Raw genomic sequence first — 17,976 nt, 5'->3', positions numbered from 1 at the left:
AGGAATAGGATGAAAATCCCCCAAGACACTAATCTAAAATCTGTTTTGCAAATCCTCCCCTAATGGTTAAGGTTAGGGCTGGCTGGCTGACTGACATCAGATCTGTGTCTGAGGGAAAAATCTACCCAGAGCCAGTATTGACACCTTGGACAGGCTCAGAGACACATTATTCAACCACACAGTTGCTATGCCAACCAAAAACGTCATGACAGAGAAGACAGCAGTTCTGTATCTCACCAACAGAGGGCGCATACAGTTGTACTGCAGGTCTAAAACAACCACAGAAATGCACTTGTTAATTACATTATTTTGTAATAAGATACTTTTAGATTCAAAGTGAGTTACTATTTTCCTTTTATTTTGAGTTGTCTGGAATTAAACAGCTAAATATTCAGGTACATAATAAATAGATATATCCATAATGCATTCCTTCTCTAAACGTTATTTTGTACATCACTAGACTTAGTTTGGGTAACACATAAAACAGACCACGGTTGTGATCGTCCTTTCCCTTTTCTTTTTTTTAATCCAACAGTTGGTTGCAGTCTTTTGTATCACTACAATACAATATGAAATAGTACCAAAAGTGTGAAACTGCTTGAAACTTGACTCTCCCCCACACACAGAGTGACATGCATGTGCGCTTGCACACACAGAAAAATGCTAATGGACATGTACAAAGGACATAGATACAAAAAAAAAAAAAAAAAGATGGAGATGGTTTAGACCCATGCAAGCACCTCCATCTGAGGTATTATTCTGGCAGCGAGGTTGTACCCCTCCCATCTGGCATGCTTGTCCGTGTCACATTATTCACTTCACAGATTCGGGTGAAATTGCCCCTAAACACTTATCTACGATCAGTTTAGTTGTTTTTTCCCCCCTTGAAACGGTCAGGGTTTGAATTTGAAGGGTACGCTGATCCAAGATCTGGATCTAAGGGCAGCTTCTACCCAGAGCCACGTATTCACACTACTGCTGTTGTCAACTGTTATCAACACAAGCAAACAGGACTGAGAGAGAGCAGGGTTGTATGAGTGAGACCTTTCTCCACAGATGAGTGCTTTCCTCTGTGTACAACAAACAAATGGAATCGTGAAAACATCTCTACACCTCAAACGATTTTCCTATTGTAAAAAAAAAGAAGAGAAAAAGTCCAGTATTTTGACATGAATGCGTTATTTACACAAACGTCAGTTACATTTCCGTTATGTGGTGTCTCAAGTTAGGATATGTCCCGAAGAGAAGTAGTGGTCATTATGTTGATGCTGTATTAGTAATGGACGTATCGTCACGACGACGGTCGCCATGTTGAATGTTCCTCCTGGACTAAAGATAGCCTTCAGAACACTGTGCACCTCTTGCCCCTCTTCTTGACTGGTGGAGGACAGAGCACAGCGCGGATGGCCTCATCAAACACTGTCTTCAACCCTCGCTGGGTCAGGGCAGAGCATTCCAGGTACTTCACAGCACCTGCCCAGCGCCAACAAACAACCACTTTGTTACTCTTTAAACACATTACACGCCTGAGTAGGACTCTAGAGAAATGTGAACAGACGTCAACCTTGCATACTACCAGCAACGCCAGATATGGAACGTACACCAAAGGTACAGACTCACAAATACGATCATCGTATGACGACAGAAACAGAAATCAGCAAAGATCACAGTCATTGTTTCCCCCCCCAATGTGGGCACGGAAGGACAGACAACTCCCACAGACTGACCTATCTCCCGTGCCATGGCCAGGCCCTGGGGGTAGGTGATGGGGGACAGCTTCTTGTCCCTCAGCCTTTCTATGGTGTCCTTGTCGTCTCTGAGATCCAGCTTGGTGCCCACCAGGATGATGGGGGTGTTGGGGCAGTGGTGTCTCACCTCCGGGTACCACTGAGACACGCCACACAAAGAGTAAGGTTTATTTGTGTCAAAGGTCAAAGATGGACGGGTGAAACAGAGTTTGGCCGAGCTACAGAAATAAAGGGCCATAACGGCTTTTAGGACTATTATAGACAGAGTGGAGCAGAACAGTAGAACGCGGTAGACTAGATCATAACACCATTACGCTACACCAAAAGATTTAAAACTACTTTTAAAAAAACACAAATCTCAGATTCAGTGAACTTTTACTTTGAACTAGAGTCTTAAATACAGAACGTGTTTGACGTCCAGAAAGGTGTGTGATGTCATCGAAGAGCATCAGAACACCTCCAGGCTTAACCACAATGGCCAAACTCTCTCTGTATACAGGACTGTAGCCATAGGACATAAACCAGGGAGAGCTGCAGATGTGCTTCTTTAGGTCAGGCTCGGCAGGTCCCCTGTTCCTGTGGCTATGAGCAGGAAGGTTCAGTACTGACCTTAGCTCGAACGTTCTCAAAGGAGGCCGGGCTGACCAGGGAGAAGCATATCAAGAACACATCCTGGGGAGAGCCATAGAGAGACAGACCTTATGGTGAAACCACTGAGACCAACCAACCATGGAATCACACGACTCCCGTGGGACCGACTGGAAGAGAAACTTTTTTTGCAGAACAGTAGGTGGCAAATCAATTCCGCACAGAAAGATAATGCGTTTGAAGCTGCATGTGTGTGCGCGCATGTGTGTGTGTGTTTGTGCATTACCGTCTGTGGATACGACAGAGGTCTGAGTCTGTCATAGTCTTCCTGTCCTGCTGTATCCCAGAGACCCAGATTCACTGGTTTCCCATCTACCATCACATTGGCAGAGTAGTTATCAAAGCTGCAGGGAGTTGGGAGGAAAACACCCGTTTTAATCTACAGTACAAATTAAAACGCTTATGAACTGAGATTGTGGGTGTTTGTGTACAAGTGCAAGAGATTGTGTGTCCATGGCGTGTGCGCTCATTGTGGATGTGCATGATTGTGCTAACGTGTGTGTGTGTGTGTGTCTGTCGATGCAGGGCAGGTAATCAGCTAGATGGCCTTGGGGTAGAAGCTTTCCCTCCCACCTTCTCAGTCCTGAGAGAATGCTGTCAATGGTTAATTTTGTAAGGATCCTTAAGGACATGACACATTTCTTCAGCTGCCTTAGGTTGAACAGGCACTGTTGTGCTTTGTTCAGTACCGTGTGTGTGTGTGTGTCTGTGTCTGTGTGTGTGGCGAAACCATTTCAGGTTCTTGGTGATGTCTACAGTGACACCGTCAATGTGTCTTGGGATGTGCTCCCCTGTTTCCACAAGCTTCTTCCATTTGTTTATGTCTAGGATATCTGGAAACCAAGACCACTGCTGTCGTTCCGTCTGCAAACGTGGGTACTGAGTCGGGACTGAACATGGCCACCCTGTCACGGGGGAACAGGGCGGAGCACATGCCCTGGCGGGTGGAGGGGATGGTGCCGACCTGTCAGGAAGTCTCGTCATCTGTTCCAGATTGAGATCATTCATCTTCCTGACAGGGTGGAAGCTAGAACTGTAATCAATGAACAGCTTTTTTTATATAGGTGTTCCTCTGGTCCAGGAGGGTTAGGGTGGTGTGTTACGTGTCAATCACACAGTCACTCAACAGGCATGCAAAGTCACTCATCTGTGTGTGTGTGTGTGTGTGTACTCACACAGTGGGTATGTACTCTCCTGGGAAGGCATTGGTGGTGTAGCTGATCAGCAGACAGGTCTTACCCACGGCCCTGAAAGAGAACAGGGGGGGTTCAGAAAGGCGAGACAGAGAAAACAAAGAATCAGAGACACACACACTTATGAGGTAGGTAGGGTGATACTCTGTTCGTGTGTGTGCACGTGTGGTGTTGCTTTCCTCTACTGACCTCAGAGTAAGTGGCCCACAGACACTGCCCTACATTCACATGCCTGGGGGTATAACCCCCCCCCCACCCCAATCCCAGTTATCGACAAACACATAGCACATAAAATGTTGAGGGCAGTGGTGTGTGTCTGTGTATCTGGTATGTCAGTACCAAGTGAACAGATTGGTAGTGGCAAGGCAGGGTTAGGGGAAAGTGGTGTGAGAGTGTGTATGTGAGCACAAATGGAGTGAATGAGACAGACACTACCAAGTGCTACTATGAGTTTGCATGGCTGGGTTGGGGATAAGGAGTGGGGCATAGCTGGGGGACAGGGAGGAAGGAGCATTAAAACAAATATATATGTATACAGAAAAAAAATTTACAGGTCACTAATTTTGTTCTAGTACAATATTAATAAATGATGCTAATGCACTGACTTTATTAATTGATATATGACCTCCAGTAATCAGAAATACTCCTAAAGGGATTTGGCATTGGTAGAACACTGTAGATTTCAACATAAAGCCCAGGCTTAGGGAAGTAGGACAAACAGAGAATTAGGACAATTCTACCTCTAGTTATTGTAAAATAACTACATACTACTCAAACAAAACATTTGTTTTTGTTTTGCTCCAAATACTGTAGATGCAGTTATTAAGCGTGGAAAAAGATCATGTATGATGCGAAATCAAAACTGTAGATTCTCCATGTTAACAGACAGGCTGCAAATTGTGATTATTATAAGACAACGCCTAGAGATTCCTCAGCCCGCATATGCACTGATGAAGACTGATTCCGATGGCCTACGAGGCGAGTAGGTGTTTCCCATAGCATCGCTTTAACCGGGGCGTTTTCTCAACGTAAAAATACACACTGTACACATCCCAGCTCCCGACCTTCCGCTTGATATTAGAATAATTTCACAAATAAACGGACTCGAATTGGCTAGGTAAATTGTAATTTGTTTAACCTAGCCGTGCATTCGCATTCAAAATGCTCAGAAGAGCTCCAATGTAACAGAGCGCCCCAGCCCCTTTCCTTACAAACTGCATCCTCCTCCCATCCATGACCGCATCACTGATCACACACACACAGGACGATAAAAATATGGTAAAAATGATCAATGAGATTCTTACCCATCGCCGACCACCACGCATTTAATTGCTTGCATTTGCGAAGGACCAGGGGATGTCACAAAGTCGACAGAAGTGTGTTTTATATTTCACAAAGAGCGATAGCTGTGATTTGGATCAGAAGCGGGCCAGTCCGCTCAGCTTTCAAGCCGCAGTGAAAGGGGTCGATGACGAGTGGCGCCAGAAAACCACGGAAAAGACCGAGCGCATTTAAAGGGCCAGTGAGCACCCGAAATGAATCAGGCCCTTTCTCCTGTTTGATGACCCGTTCCAGTCCCCTGTTTCGACAACCACTGATTAAAACCACTGATGCATGTCTGAACAATGTTAGCCAAGAAGTATGCTCATACAATCATTTTAAAATCAAACTCTTTTTTTTTACTTATAAAAACAGTGTGAATCCAGAAACTGCAGTAAAAAAAAACAACAGAAAAACAATAGAAAAATGTACATCAGATATATTTACATTTCACTTGATTAGCTGATTTGTACAATCTTAAAATTTTGCAATACCTCAATGTGTAATCAGATATCAGTGAATAGCATTTTAAAAACCTGGTGTTAAGTTGCTTAAGACCACAATAGTCTATTACTTCCCATGACTAGGAAAGTGATAAATATCTGTGCTTTTCAACTTTGCTAAAAGTGCAAAAGCCCACAGATTCCGCTGAGGTGATTTGAACCAACAAGTGGGAAAAAGAATAAAGATGGCAGAGAGAGGCAACATAGAGAAGAAGTCTTTCAGTAACTGTGGTGTCGAGTTCATGTTCACGTTCATCGAGTTCATGGTTGCAGAGGTCAAATTTGACTTTTGTTCTAGTGACCTCTATATGAGGACGGGAAAGGCCAAATGTCAGAGGTCATTTCTTAGGACTGTAATGCAGAGGTGACCCCTGTACGTAAGTGAGTATTGCATTCTGGAGGAAGCTAGCTCTCTGAGCTTCATCCTCTCTCATCCTCTGGATATCGGCCTCTCTCAGCCTCAGCTTCTCAAGCAGAGATGAGATCTCACTCTCTTTGTCCAAAATGGCCTCTCTGTGGCTACTAGCCAGCACTGTTGGGACAACACACAGACACAACACACAAGAAATACTGGTAAGTTGTTTCAAATCAAACAAATCATGGAAATTAATTCCAACCCAGTGAAGAAACCGACAGTGTGGAAATGTAAACGACAGAGACAGAGATGGAGGGTGAGGAAGAAAGTGGGAAGGAAGATGGCAGCGATGATGAAGGGAGATTACAAGGGTACGTACCTTTCATCTCTCTTTCTAGAGCTGCGATCTTCTCCTTCAGTCCTCCCTGTGCCGTCCTTTCTGCCTGCAGGTGTCCCACCTGCTCCTGTAGCTCCACTCTGACCCGACTCACCTCCTCAACCTTCTCCTGCTCCTTACCAGCCAGCTCCTTTGGGAGGGCACAGGGCGGAAATACCAAATCTCATTTACATAAAGACCCTCCCACAACGTTATGTCCGCCCTTAACCCATATTAACATTCTTCTGCAAATACACCAACCCGATTATGTCAATCAGGAAAGTACACAAATGGCCCCAGGCCTGTGTGATTCTGGTAAGGCGTCTCCATGGTATTGAAATTCCCCGTCTCCTGCCCAATCTGTGCGGTTCGTTCGGGTGTTCTGACCTGCTGCAGTTCCTCTATCCTCCGTCTCAGGCCGTCAGTCTCGGCGCCCTGCTGCCTGCTGCGTCCCTGCAGCTCTGCTATGGTCTGTTTCTGCTGTGAGCAGAGGCTCTGGGCCTCGTCACGGGACTGACGCAACCCACGCATCTTCTCCTCCAACCCGCTCACACGCTGCTGCTGCTCAGACAGGGAGGAGGTGAAGAGCGAGGGAGATCAGGAAAGAGGTGAATCATCCCATTGTTACTGCTTTTCCAACACAAAGGCGGGCAGTGACAGAGGGACAGCGTATGGCATACCTCCTCCAGGCGAACCTGGGCCCGGACCTTTCCCAGCTCCTCCGCTGCCTGGGCTCTCTCTGTAACACAAGCTGCCTTGGCCCTGCTTAACTCCTATAGACCACAAAGACACAGTAAGACACACTGTCCTGTCCCTACGTAACTCCTACACGCCACAAAGGCACAGTTAGACAGACTGCCTTGGCCCTGCCCAATTCAAAGACATGGAAAGAGACCGACAATCGCCAATCATGCCTTTTCACCTGGGCCACTAACATTTCAATGTTTCACTCATTCAATGTCATTACCACCATACACAGGTTGTGGTTTGGCTATCAGAGTAGAGCTGTGATTTGGCTGTTCATCGGAGGCAGTAAATGATCAGAAACATCAAATACAAAGAGCAGACCTCCTCCAGTTGTATCCGCGCTCCTTCTAGTTTGAGAATTCTGTCCTGTAGAGCTCTCTCACTCTCCTCCAGGTGACGATTCAAATGGTCTACCTACACACACACACACACACACACACACACACACACATGCACACGCACACAAAACACACGTTACATACAGTGTGTGACATATTACATACAGTGTGTGACATATTACATACAGTGTGTGACATATTACATACAGTGTGTGACATATTACATACAGTGTGTGACACGTTCACTCCACATTCTGAATACAGGAAGTGAAGGGGAAGTCTATATAGTTGTGTAGAGGACCCACCTCTTTCTGTCGCAGGTTATCCATGTCCTCCAGAGAATGTTTGGATCTCCTCTTCTCCATCTCCAAACGCTCTGAGGAAGAGAGAAGAGGTTGAATATACTGTGTGTCTGTGTGTGTGTCTGTGTGTGTGTGTGTGTATATTCACCCTCTGTCTGTGCTATCCGTAGCTTAAGCTCTGCTGTGCTGTTGGTGAGTTCCTGCTTTAGCTCAAAGATCTGCTCCTGCTGAGACTTACACCTGCGCTCCATCTCCTCCACCTAAAACACACACACACACACACACACACACACACACACAGTCGACAGTTTGTCACTATGTCACCACAGCATGCGAAAGACTAACAATAAATTAAATGAACACACACACACACACACACACACACAGTCACCAATTTGTCACCCTGTCACCACAGCATGCGAAAGACTTACAATAGATTAAATGAACACACACACACACATTCGACAATTTGTCACCCTGTCACCACAGCATGCGAGAGACTAACATTAAATGAACGCACACACACACACACACACGTACCTTATTCTTCAGCTGTATGTTGGTTTCTGACATATTGTTAATCTCTCTGAGCAGCTTCCCCTCCCTCAGAACACTGTCCTGCAGAAAAACACACACAAACACACCTTCTGAACATCTGTTTTGCCGTCACTCCCTCCCTTGCAGGCTGCCTCCCCATTACCCCTCCTCCCCACCCTAGTACCTCCTCTCCATTCATACCTCCTCTCCATTCATACCTCCTGTTCCTTCTTCCTCTCCCTGTTCTGTCGTTCCTTCAGCTCGTCTTGCTCAGCCTTTACCCTGGTCAGCAGCTCTCCCAGGTTGTGCTTCTTCTGCTCTGACAGAGCCAACGCTGCTTCAGTCATCTGGAGCCTAAACACAGAGGAGTGCCAGGTGTGTGTGTGAGATAGAAAAAAAAAACACCTGTTCTAACAGTGTCATGAACTATGGCTAAACTGGAGTTTTATCATGCGTTCTATTTTGACAACATCTGCATAACTAAGACATTGGTGGTCAGAGAGGGTCTACTGCAGGCGAGGGGACTTGAAGGGGTTAACAGGGTGTTCGTATTGTCCCCTGCCTGCGTCCACTACCTGAGAACTAGGGCTGCAACAACGAATCCATAGAAATCGATAACGTTGATAATGTCGCTATCGATTAGTTGGGTCTGCACAAGACGCATCCAAAAACTAGATATTTAGGAAGATAGCGGAGGATATGAAGGGAACAAAAAAACGTGATAAGTATGGGACCACTTCACCGTGACGAATTCGACGAAAAAGGTATGTTGCAACATTTGCAAAGCAGAACTCTCAAGGCACAGAAGCACGACTGTAATGCATGAGCACTTAAAGAGAAAACACGCTGTAGCCTTGATGACAGAAGATGAATAGGGCTCAGCACGGTACATTAATATAATAGTAATAATTGAGTTAACATTAAGTTTTTCACCAATAAGCCGATGATCTACTTCAGCACATTGAGTTTGTGTACAGTTGAGCAGCACTGGCTAGCTAAGCATTCACACCGTTACTGATTAATTAACCCATTAGTGTCAAATGCGGTCAGTTCTATATTTCTCCACATCAGAAACGTTGAGGCATTTAAATGCCTTACAATTTCCATCAACATTTACAGTATACGTCAAAGGTCTCTCAACCAGCTTCATGGTACCCTGGAATGGTTTTCCAACTGTCTTGAAAATTATATTATGATAAACCTCCAGTTTTTATTTATTTTATACCTACTGCCCACAGTTGTTTTAATGAAGACATTGTAAAAGGGGTAAGAAAAACACTGAATACTTAAATTTATTTTAAAAAGACACTAATTCTGGGAATTGTGACTGTTTTCAATTAAATTAATCAAAAGATGAATCGATATTATGAGAACCAAGCTCATAATATCTCTGTAAATGTCTGATTAAGAAAAATCAACATGAGATATTGATAGCTGTAGCACCGGTAGAGAGATATCTTATTAGGACAGAGGAAATCTGGTGAGAGGATGGTGAGGAACCTCCACCTTCCTTTGTAAGCCTCATTATATATGTCAAATTCTCATATCTTTACTTGGGGCTCAAAAATCCTACGCAGCAGAATAGGATGGATGTGATGGTTAACCATGGCTGGTGGTGTGATGGATGTGAGGGTTAACCATGGCTGGTGGTGTGATGGATGTGAGGGTTAACCATGGCTGGTGGTGTGATGGATATGAGGGTTAACCATGGCTGGTGGTGGGATGGATGTGAGGGTTAACCATGGCTGGTGGTGGGATGGATGTGAGGGTTAACCATGGCTGGTGGTGGGATGGATGTGAGGGTTAACCATGGCTGGTGGTGGGATGGATGTGAGGGTTAACCATGGCTGGTGGTGGGATGGATGTGAGGGTTAACCATGGCTGGTGGTGGGATGGATATGAGGGTTAACCATGGCTGGTGGTGTGATGGATATGAGGGTTAACCATGGCTGGTGGTGGGATGGATGTGAGGGTTAACCATGGCTGGTGGTGTGATGGATATGAGGGTTAACCATGGCTGGTGGTGGGATGGATGTGAGGGTTAACCATGGCTGGTGGTGGGATGGATGTGAGGGTTAACCATGGCTGGTGGTGTGATGGATATGAGGGTTAACCATGGCTGGTGGTGGGATGGATGTGAGGGTTAACCATGGCTGGTGGTGGGATGGATGTGAGGGTTAACCATGGCTGGTGGTGGGATGGATGTGAGGGTTAACCATGGCTGGTGGTGGGATGGATGTGAGGGTTAACCATGGCTGGTGGTGTGATGGATGTGAGGGTTAACCATGGCTGGTGGTGTGATGGATGTGAGGGTTAACCATGGCTGGTGGTGGGATGGATGTGAGGGTTAACCATGGCTGGTGGTGGGATGGATGTGAGGGTTAACCATGGCTGGTGGTGGGATGGATGTGAGGGTTAACCATGGCTGGTGGTGGGATGGATGTGAGGGTTAACCATGGCTGGTGGTGGGATGGATGTGATGGTTAACCATGGCTGGTGGTGGGATGGATATGAGGGTTAACCATGGCTGGTGGTGTGATGGATGTGAGGGTTAACCATGGCTGGTGGTGTGATGGATGTGAGGGTTAACCATGGCTGGTGGTGTGATGGATGTGAGGGTTAACCATGGCTGGTGGTGGGATGGATGTGAGGGTTAACCATGGCTGGTGGTGGGATGGATATGAGGGTTAACCATGGCTGGTGGTGGGATGGATGTGAGGGTTAACCATGGCTGGTGGTGGGATGGATGTGAGGGTTAACCATGGCTGGTAGGTGTGATGGATGTGAGGGTTAACCATGGCTGGTGGTGGGATGGATGTGAGGGTTAACCATGGCTGGTGGTGTGATGGATGTGAGGGTTAACCATGGCTGGTGGTGGGATGGATGTGAGGGTTAACCATGGCTGGTGGTGGGATGGATGTGAGGGTTAACCATGGCTGGTGGTGGGATGGATGTGAGGGTTAACCATGGCTGGTGGTGGGATGGATGTGAGGGTTAACCATGGCTGGTGGTGGGATGGATGTGAGGGTTAACCATGGCTGGTGGTGGGATGGATGTGAGGGTTAACCATGGCTGGTGGTGTGATGGATGTGAGGGTTAACCATGGCTGGTGGTGGGATGGATGTGAGGGTTAACCATGGCTGGTGGTGGGATGGATGTGAGGGTTAACCATGGCTGGTGGTGGGATGGATGTGAGGGTTAACCATGGCTGGTGGTGGGATGGATGTGAGGGTTAACCATGGCTGGTGGTGGGATGGATGTGAGGGTTAACCATGGCTGGTGGTGGGATGGATGTGAGGGTTAACCATGGCTGGTGGTGAGGCATGTTTACTTGGCTGTGAGTGAGTTGACAACGGACTTCCTCTCGTTGAGTGCCTCCTGTAGCTGTCCCACATGGATAGATGTGGTCCTGGAGAAAGACACAAAGGCTATTAGTTTGCTCAGTATGTATGTTGTATAAATTATGGGTGCCATCTGTTAAGGCCAACTAGTCAAGTTCTAAGGGAACACATTAACTTTGCTACAATGCAGCAACAGTCAAGGCTATTCTTTTGTCACCCAGATGTCTTATACTGTAGCACTCACGCTGACCTGGAGCTTCGGCCCATCTCATCTCTCTGTTTGTCAATGGTTTCCATCAGACTCAGGAACTAAAGGGACAGAAGAGAGATCAAGGTGACATCACCAGCTGTTGCAACTGGTTTCCAGTACAGGGCTTCTTGTTCATTAACAGATGTCCCAACTAGTTTCCAGTACAGGGCTTCTTGTTCATTACCAGATGTCCCAACTAGTTTCCAGTACAGGGCTTCTTGTTCATTACCAGATGTCCCAACTAGTTTAACAACCCCACATCACCAGAGGACAGAAAAGACCATGCCTCTACTGGAGGACAGGAAAGACCACAACCCCAGAGCCCCTGGGTTGGCAATGACCCCACCAGAGGACAGGAAAGACCACGCCCCCAGCGCCTCTAGGTTGGCAACGACCCTACCAGAGAACAGGAAAGACCACGCCCCCAACAGTCCTGGGTTGGCAACGACCCCACCAGAGGACAGGAAAGACCATGCCCCCAGCGCCTCTGGGTTGGCAATGACCCCTCCCCACCAGAGGACAAGAAAAACCACACCCCCAGAGCCCCTGGGTTGGCAACAACCCCACCAGAGGACAGGAAAGACCACGCCCCCAGCGCCTCTAGGTTGGCAACGACCCTACCAGAGGACAGGAAAGACCACGCCCCCAGCGCCTCTAGGTTGGCAACGACCCTACCAGAGAACAGGAAAGACCACGCCCCCAACAGTCCTGGGTTGGCAACGACCCCACCAGAGGACAGGAAAGACCATGCCCCCAGCGCCTCTGGGTTGGCAATGACCCCTCCCCACCAGAGGACAAGAAAAACCACACCCCCAGAGCCCCTGGGTTGGCAACAACCCCACCAGAGGACAGGAAAGACCACGCCCCCAGCGCCTCTAGGTTGGCAACGACCCTACCAGAGGACAGGAAAGACCACGCCCCCAACAGTCCTGGGTTGGCAACGACCCCACCAGAGGACAGGAAAGACCATGCCCCCAACAGTCCTGGGTTGGCAACGACCCCACCAGAGGACAGGAAAGACCACGCCCCCAGCGCCTCTGGGTTGGCAATGACCCCTCCCCACCAGAGGACAGGAAAAACCACACCCCCAGCACCCCTGGGAGGGCAATGAGCAGAATACACCCAAAGACATCAGCAGTCATCCATTCCTCTCTCCTCTCTCTTGACACTTTGCTCCCATTGTTCTTCCCCCCTTCCTCTTCTGTTACATGCCTGTGTAGTCACTTATGATTTGGACTTTGTATAATTTGCACTTCTCCTACATTGGAAGGCTCTGGTATACATAACTTAAATTCATGCCTGTATAGACCAAACATAATTAAATCTCCCATCAGCAGTGTCCATTTACTAACCAAATCCCACATGATTTACTGTCTTTCACAGATTACACAGTCCCATGTTGACAAAGAGCTCCACTGTGCATTTATCTTCTACACTTGTACTGTTTGTTAAGTGCATTTATCTTCTACACTTGTACTGTTTGTTAAGTGCATTTATCTTCTACACTTGTACTGTGTGTTCAGAGCATTTATCTTTTACAACTGTACTGTGTGTTAAAAGTATTTACCTTTCACAACTGTACTGTATGTTTGCCCTCAGATGGCTGACCTCGAATGTCCACATTCCCCTTAATGGCCAGGAATGTGGAATGAATTACAGTACAATGCTGATATACCTTATAAACCAGCAAACCAGATTTTAATCAACTTCAGAAGAGATATTATGTATTTCTTAATGGAGGAGAACTACATTTCCCAGAATTGCCATACCTGGCGTCCTTTCTCCTCTTTGAGGTTCTGGATCTCCTTGCTAAGAACTTGTGTTCGACTGCGGCTCTCTCTCAGTGTTGACTGCCTGTCAGAATTATGGTCCATGCCCTGCTCTGATGGAGATACAATTCAACAGATGACTCAATGAGAACAATATCTGCGGCAGAAATAATTACATATTAGTAAATTAGCAGATGCTCTTATCCATTCATTTTAATGTATCTAAGCTTTTACAGAAATCACAGGCATGTACACACACACACACACACACACACACAAATATGGACACAGTTACCAAGTGCTTTGAGTGTGTCGCTGGGGATGTTGTTGCCTGCCATCTGTAGGTGTGTGAGGGTCCTGTTCTGCTGCAAAGCCTCTAGGAAGGATCGGCCTCCCAGCAGACCAATGTTGTTCCACCTCACATCTGGAAACATAACACAGAAACAAGACCAGAGAGACAACCATATCACAACCATAACGTAGACACCAGAGCACAGAAACAACCATAACATAGACACCAGAGCACAAAGACAACCACATCACAACCATAACATAGACACCAGAGCACAGAGACAACCACATCACAACCATAACATAGACACCAGAGCACAAAGACAACCATATCACAACCATAACGTAGACACCAGAGCACAGAAACAACCATAACATAGACACCAGAGCACAAAGACAACCACATCACAACCATAACATAGACACCAGAGCACAGAGACAACCACATCACAACCATAACATAGACACCAGACCACAGAGACAATCATAACACAACCATAACATAGACACCAGACCACATAGAGATCCATAACATAGACACCAGACCACAGAGACAACCACATCACAACCATAACATAGACACCAGAGCACAGAGATAACCATAACACAACCATAACATAGACACCAGAGCACAGAGACAACCATAACACAACCATAACATAGACACCAGACCACAGAGACAATCATAACACAACCATAACATAGACACCAGACCACATAGAGAACCATAACATAGACACCAGACCACAGAGACAACCATAACACAACCATAACATAGACACCAGACCACAGAGACAATCATAACACAACCATAACATAGACACCAGACCACATAGAGAACCATAACATAGACACCAGACCACAGAGACAACCATAACACAACCATAACATCGACACCACACCACAGAGAAAATAATGACACATTTGCTATTGGCTTCCAATTGAACAGTATACAGCGTAATTCTACCTTTGGGCCCTATCATAGCACCTGAAACAGGGATTCTGAAGTTATTGGACCAGTGTAATCAAAATGGTGATGAGATTTGTATGGGCAGTAGAGTGCATAATAAATATACCTGTCAGGTTCCATTAGTTGTGAGACACTGAAACTGAATTTGGTAGAGACTTAGAAAGGAACCACTGATTTTTTCAGACAAGGCTTCTGGTCTAGTCTGGCTGAATTCTGTGAGCTTGGCTGTGTTGAGCCATTCCCCCCAAATGCAAGCCCACTGACCGAGTTCCTGCAGGGTGCTGTTCCTCTTGAGGGCAAGGCAGAGATCTGAGGCCCCCTGGTGGTTGATCTGGTTGTTGCGGAGATCCAGCTGAGTTAGGCTGGCGTTTGAGGCCAAACCCTCACAGAACACTGAAAACGCCTCATCCCACATCCCTAATGCATTCCACTCTAACACCAATCTGCAACAGAACATCAGTGCTTGGGTTCTAGTTCCTATTGTGATTAAGTATTATTGCACACGCACAACTCATGCTAGCCCCAGGTGTAAATAATATATTTTTTTACATTACAACCTTTTCTAGCTTGTCACCATCTCACCAGACTAAAAAAAAACTCACCTCCTGAGTGTCTTGTTTCTCCCCAACAGCTTCCCCAAAGCCTCAGCGCCTGTTGATCTCAAGTTATTCCCCTAGGAAAATATTTAAGATGCATCAAAATCAATTTGCTATTAAGGATGGCCATTCTCACCTACTTTTGGTCTAGAAGGCTGCTAAATGTCATCACCTTCAGATCCAGGACTTTAACAGTAGAGTTGCCACACAGGCCGTTCAGCAACAACTTGGCACCTGGATATGACAAAGTGGCAGTCAGTAAGCAAATGTTGCTATAAAACTTTTATCTAAGCATAATAATAATGGTAATTATCAAGAGAAACATTTCCACATCTATTTAAGGAATAAGCCATGAAGAGGTGTGGTATATGGCCAATATACTACGTCTAAGAGCTGTTCTAAGGCACAATATATTGCGGATTTATAACCAAATTTCTAACACTAACACAGTTTTCCTGTCAATCTCATATACCACGGCTATTAGCCAAATCAGCATTTAAGATTCGAAGAACCCAGTTAATGAATATTATATATTAGAAATAGAAAAGAAAAAGTGAGGGTTGAGGTGTACACGTGCTTAGACCAAGCCAAAGGACCCGGCAATCAGTAAGCAAAAACAACAACCTACTGTATTCATATGCAGTATATGCATGGCTCCTATATAACCCACACTGACCGCAGTAACAGAAGAACCCACACACAACTACCACACAAAGCATACCTTCCTCTGTTAGCATGCAGTCACTAAGCATCAGTTCAGTGAACAGTGTGTCCTTGTCAAAGACCCTTCCCAACACAGCACAGGTGTCTACAGAAAGGCTTTGTCCACTCAGGTCCAGCCTGGACCCGGCTGTGGCCCCCCTGGCCTCCTGGAGTTGGGCTAGGACTGACTCCTGGGGCTCCACGCCCCCCTCCTTACATAGACGCAGGTAGGTCCGTCGGAAGTTCTCCATAATGACTCGACTGTCTTAGAGCTGCTTGGACTGCTTAGCCACTGTCAGCTGCTTTTAGTCCCCTCCTCTCTTTCAGTTGTTCTGTTTCTTTCCAGGTGCCCAGTGCTTCTTCAACCTCTCCTCTGCGTCCTTACTGCCTCCTACCCTCTATCCATTGTTCCTTTCCGGACCCTCCCCGGCACTGTTGTCGCCGTGACCTGATGGAGATGTGGGAGGAGAAATGGTTGACAAGTGAGGAGACGGTTTCATTATTTAGGCCCTTAACTTAGTATCTCTCTGGGATCCAATGAGAAATCAACTCAAGAGCTTTTTCCAATGATATTTCACATTTCAAGTAACTGGAGATCAATGAAGCAGAACGCCATCATGGCTGTAATAATCAACACTGTTTAAATTACAACAATCACTACGACTAACTAGCTACAGTAGAAGCGGGTACTGGATTGGCAAGGCCTACCAGTTAGGGATCATTCATTAGGCCGCAATTTCTATGAAGCGAGTCGGTCCACTTCCCAATCAACGACGATGACCCTTGAACAACTGCCGCTGATACTATTGCAAATTGCCTCTATCTACAGTAGCTAGCTACCTTCTTAACCACCAAACTCACTAGTAAAACTAAGATTTCATACAATGATTCACTGTCCGGCAAACAAATAAAACATGCTGGCTAGGAACAATTGATTCCTTGCAACAAAGTTTTTGATAATTTGTCAGTAAACCTTAACAACCTATATACCCGCCTTAATGCTGTAGTTGACAAATTAGCAAGTTTATCCACGAGTGACAGCCTAAAGTTAGCTGTTACGCTAGTAATCTGTAAATATGAAGTGGTTAATAATAGACATACAGTATCTGACTGATGATGCTTCTGTTACTAAACAAATCACTTCCAGAATTGTTTAACAGCAAGCTGACTAGCAACAGGGTCATCTTACTTATCTTACCTTGAAAATACTAAGTAGAGGAGATCATTAACAGGCGCTTACACTGAAAATCACATTGCTATATGTTTTTTTTTTTAAAAGACCAAACGTTTTTGCTTGCTAGTTGTTTGTTGACAAGCTGCTTTCCATTGACAGTTGGAACCATAGACTGTATGGTTGGAACGAAGGTAACCGGGAAGTGGGATTTACGTCGCACGTATAACATCGCAGTGCATGTTGGTAAGTGTAGTTGTGAGAATGATTTAAGACGCGCCCTCCGTTGAATGACTACTATATAATTTTGCCATCGGTTGCAAGTCCTCAGGTACAGCGTCAGTGCAATGAAAACTGTTCCCAGTTATAACCGCTTTTATCTCTATGGTGGGGTCTTACCAAAGTCAGTTTTAACTCTAACAGTAACCATAAACCTAATCTTTAATGCCTAGACCTAAAAAATAACACAAATTCTAATACTTTCCTATAGTACATTTCACCCTATACCTTACCCCTAAGTCAAAAAATTATTATTCTCTTTTTGGGGACTTCTGCTCCTCATTTATATTGTAAGACCTGTACTACACATGTAGCCTACCACATAATGCCACATGTGAACATGGCCAGGGGGGCTCCGGAATATCAGAATTGATATTCCGAATAATGAAACCGTCAAATGGCTTAAATACAAACCCGATTCCAAAAAAGTTGAGACAATGTACAATTGTGAATAAAAACAGAATGCAATGATGTGGAAGTTTCAAATTTCAATATTTTATACAACATAGATGACATATCAAATGTTTAAACTGAGAAAAT

At 45.7% G+C, this 17,976-nt stretch overlaps 3 protein-coding genes across 5 annotated transcripts; 1 reads left to right on the top strand and 2 right to left on the bottom strand.

Annotated features, from left to right (window-relative positions):
* Window positions 1-358: 358 nt before the first annotated feature.
* On the bottom strand, window positions 359-5,059 carry rac3b (Rac family small GTPase 3b). 2 transcript variants are annotated; one of them, XM_010863840.5, is made up of 6 exons: window positions 4,894-5,059; window positions 3,572-3,643; window positions 2,623-2,740; window positions 2,358-2,420; window positions 1,728-1,887; window positions 359-1,473 (listed from the first exon to the last, which is right to left on the bottom strand). In XM_010863840.5, exons 1-6 carry the CDS (start codon window positions 4,926-4,928, stop codon window positions 1,343-1,345), a joined length of 579 nt encoding a protein of 192 aa, XP_010862142.1. In that variant the 5' UTR covers window positions 4,929-5,059; the 3' UTR covers window positions 359-1,342. The 2 variants fall into 2 exon arrangements, with proteins under 2 accessions (XP_010862142.1, XP_019902305.1); XM_020046746.1 differs by having other exon boundaries at window positions 1,413-1,473; window positions 1,724-1,887.
* A 231-nt stretch (window positions 5,060-5,290) lies between these two features.
* On the bottom strand, window positions 5,291-17,370 carry lrrc45 (leucine rich repeat containing 45). 2 transcript variants are annotated; one of them, XM_029120008.2, is made up of 18 exons: window positions 17,185-17,370; window positions 16,006-16,434; window positions 15,457-15,518; window positions 15,291-15,361; window positions 14,953-15,131; window positions 13,723-13,851; window positions 13,428-13,540; window positions 11,653-11,717; window positions 11,399-11,476; window positions 8,286-8,421; window positions 8,071-8,148; window positions 7,679-7,790; window positions 7,534-7,604; window positions 7,212-7,304; window positions 6,824-6,916; window positions 6,531-6,704; window positions 6,147-6,294; window positions 5,291-5,944 (listed from the first exon to the last, which is right to left on the bottom strand). In XM_029120008.2, exons 2-18 carry the CDS (start codon window positions 16,235-16,237, stop codon window positions 5,751-5,753), a joined length of 2,028 nt encoding a protein of 675 aa, XP_028975841.2. In that variant the 5' UTR covers window positions 16,238-16,434; window positions 17,185-17,370; the 3' UTR covers window positions 5,291-5,750. The 2 variants fall into 2 exon arrangements, with proteins under 2 accessions (XP_028975841.2, XP_028975843.2); XM_029120010.2 differs by having other exon boundaries at window positions 11,659-11,717.
* LOC117594509 (FMRFamide-related peptides type HF-4-like) lies at window positions 11,724-13,214 on the top strand. Its single transcript, XM_034292244.1, has 2 exons — window positions 11,724-11,955; window positions 12,010-13,214. Exons 1-2 carry the CDS (start codon window positions 11,941-11,943, stop codon window positions 12,433-12,435), a joined length of 441 nt encoding a protein of 146 aa, XP_034148135.1. The 5' UTR covers window positions 11,724-11,940; the 3' UTR covers window positions 12,436-13,214.
* Window positions 17,371-17,976: the final 606 nt, after the last annotated feature.

The sequence above is a fragment of the Esox lucius genome, chromosome 5 (assembly GCF_011004845.1).
Source record: "Esox lucius isolate fEsoLuc1 chromosome 5, fEsoLuc1.pri, whole genome shotgun sequence".
Taxonomy (NCBI): Eukaryota; Metazoa; Chordata; class Actinopteri; order Esociformes; family Esocidae; genus Esox; species Esox lucius.
Note: the sequence above shows the minus strand (reverse complement) of the source record. Positions and strands in the feature narration are given on the sequence as shown.

Excerpts from the sequence above, each read along its gene's own strand:
- rac3b (XM_010863840.5), bottom strand. The coding sequence starts at position 4,928 with ATGCAAGCAATTAAATGCGTGGTGGTCGGCGATGG. Across the intron at positions 3,644-4,893 it reads TGCGTGGTGGTCGGCGATGG|GGCCGTGGGTAAGACCTGTC; the intron begins GTAAGAATCTCA and ends GTTCTCTTTCAG. Across the intron at positions 2,741-3,571 it reads GGAGAGTACATACCCACTGT|CTTTGATAACTACTCTGCCA; the intron begins GTGAGTACACAC and ends AACTCCCTGCAG.
- lrrc45 (XM_029120008.2), bottom strand. The coding sequence starts at position 16,237 with ATGGAGAACTTCCGACGGACCTACCTGCGTCTATGTAAGGAGGGGGGC. Across the intron at positions 8,149-8,285 it reads AGAGGAAGAAGGAACAGGAG|GACAGTGTTCTGAGGGAGGG; the intron begins GTATGAATGGAG and ends GTTTTTCTGCAG. Across the intron at positions 7,605-7,678 it reads ACGGATAGCACAGACAGAGG|AGCGTTTGGAGATGGAGAAG; the intron begins GTGAATATACAC and ends TCTCTTCCTCAG.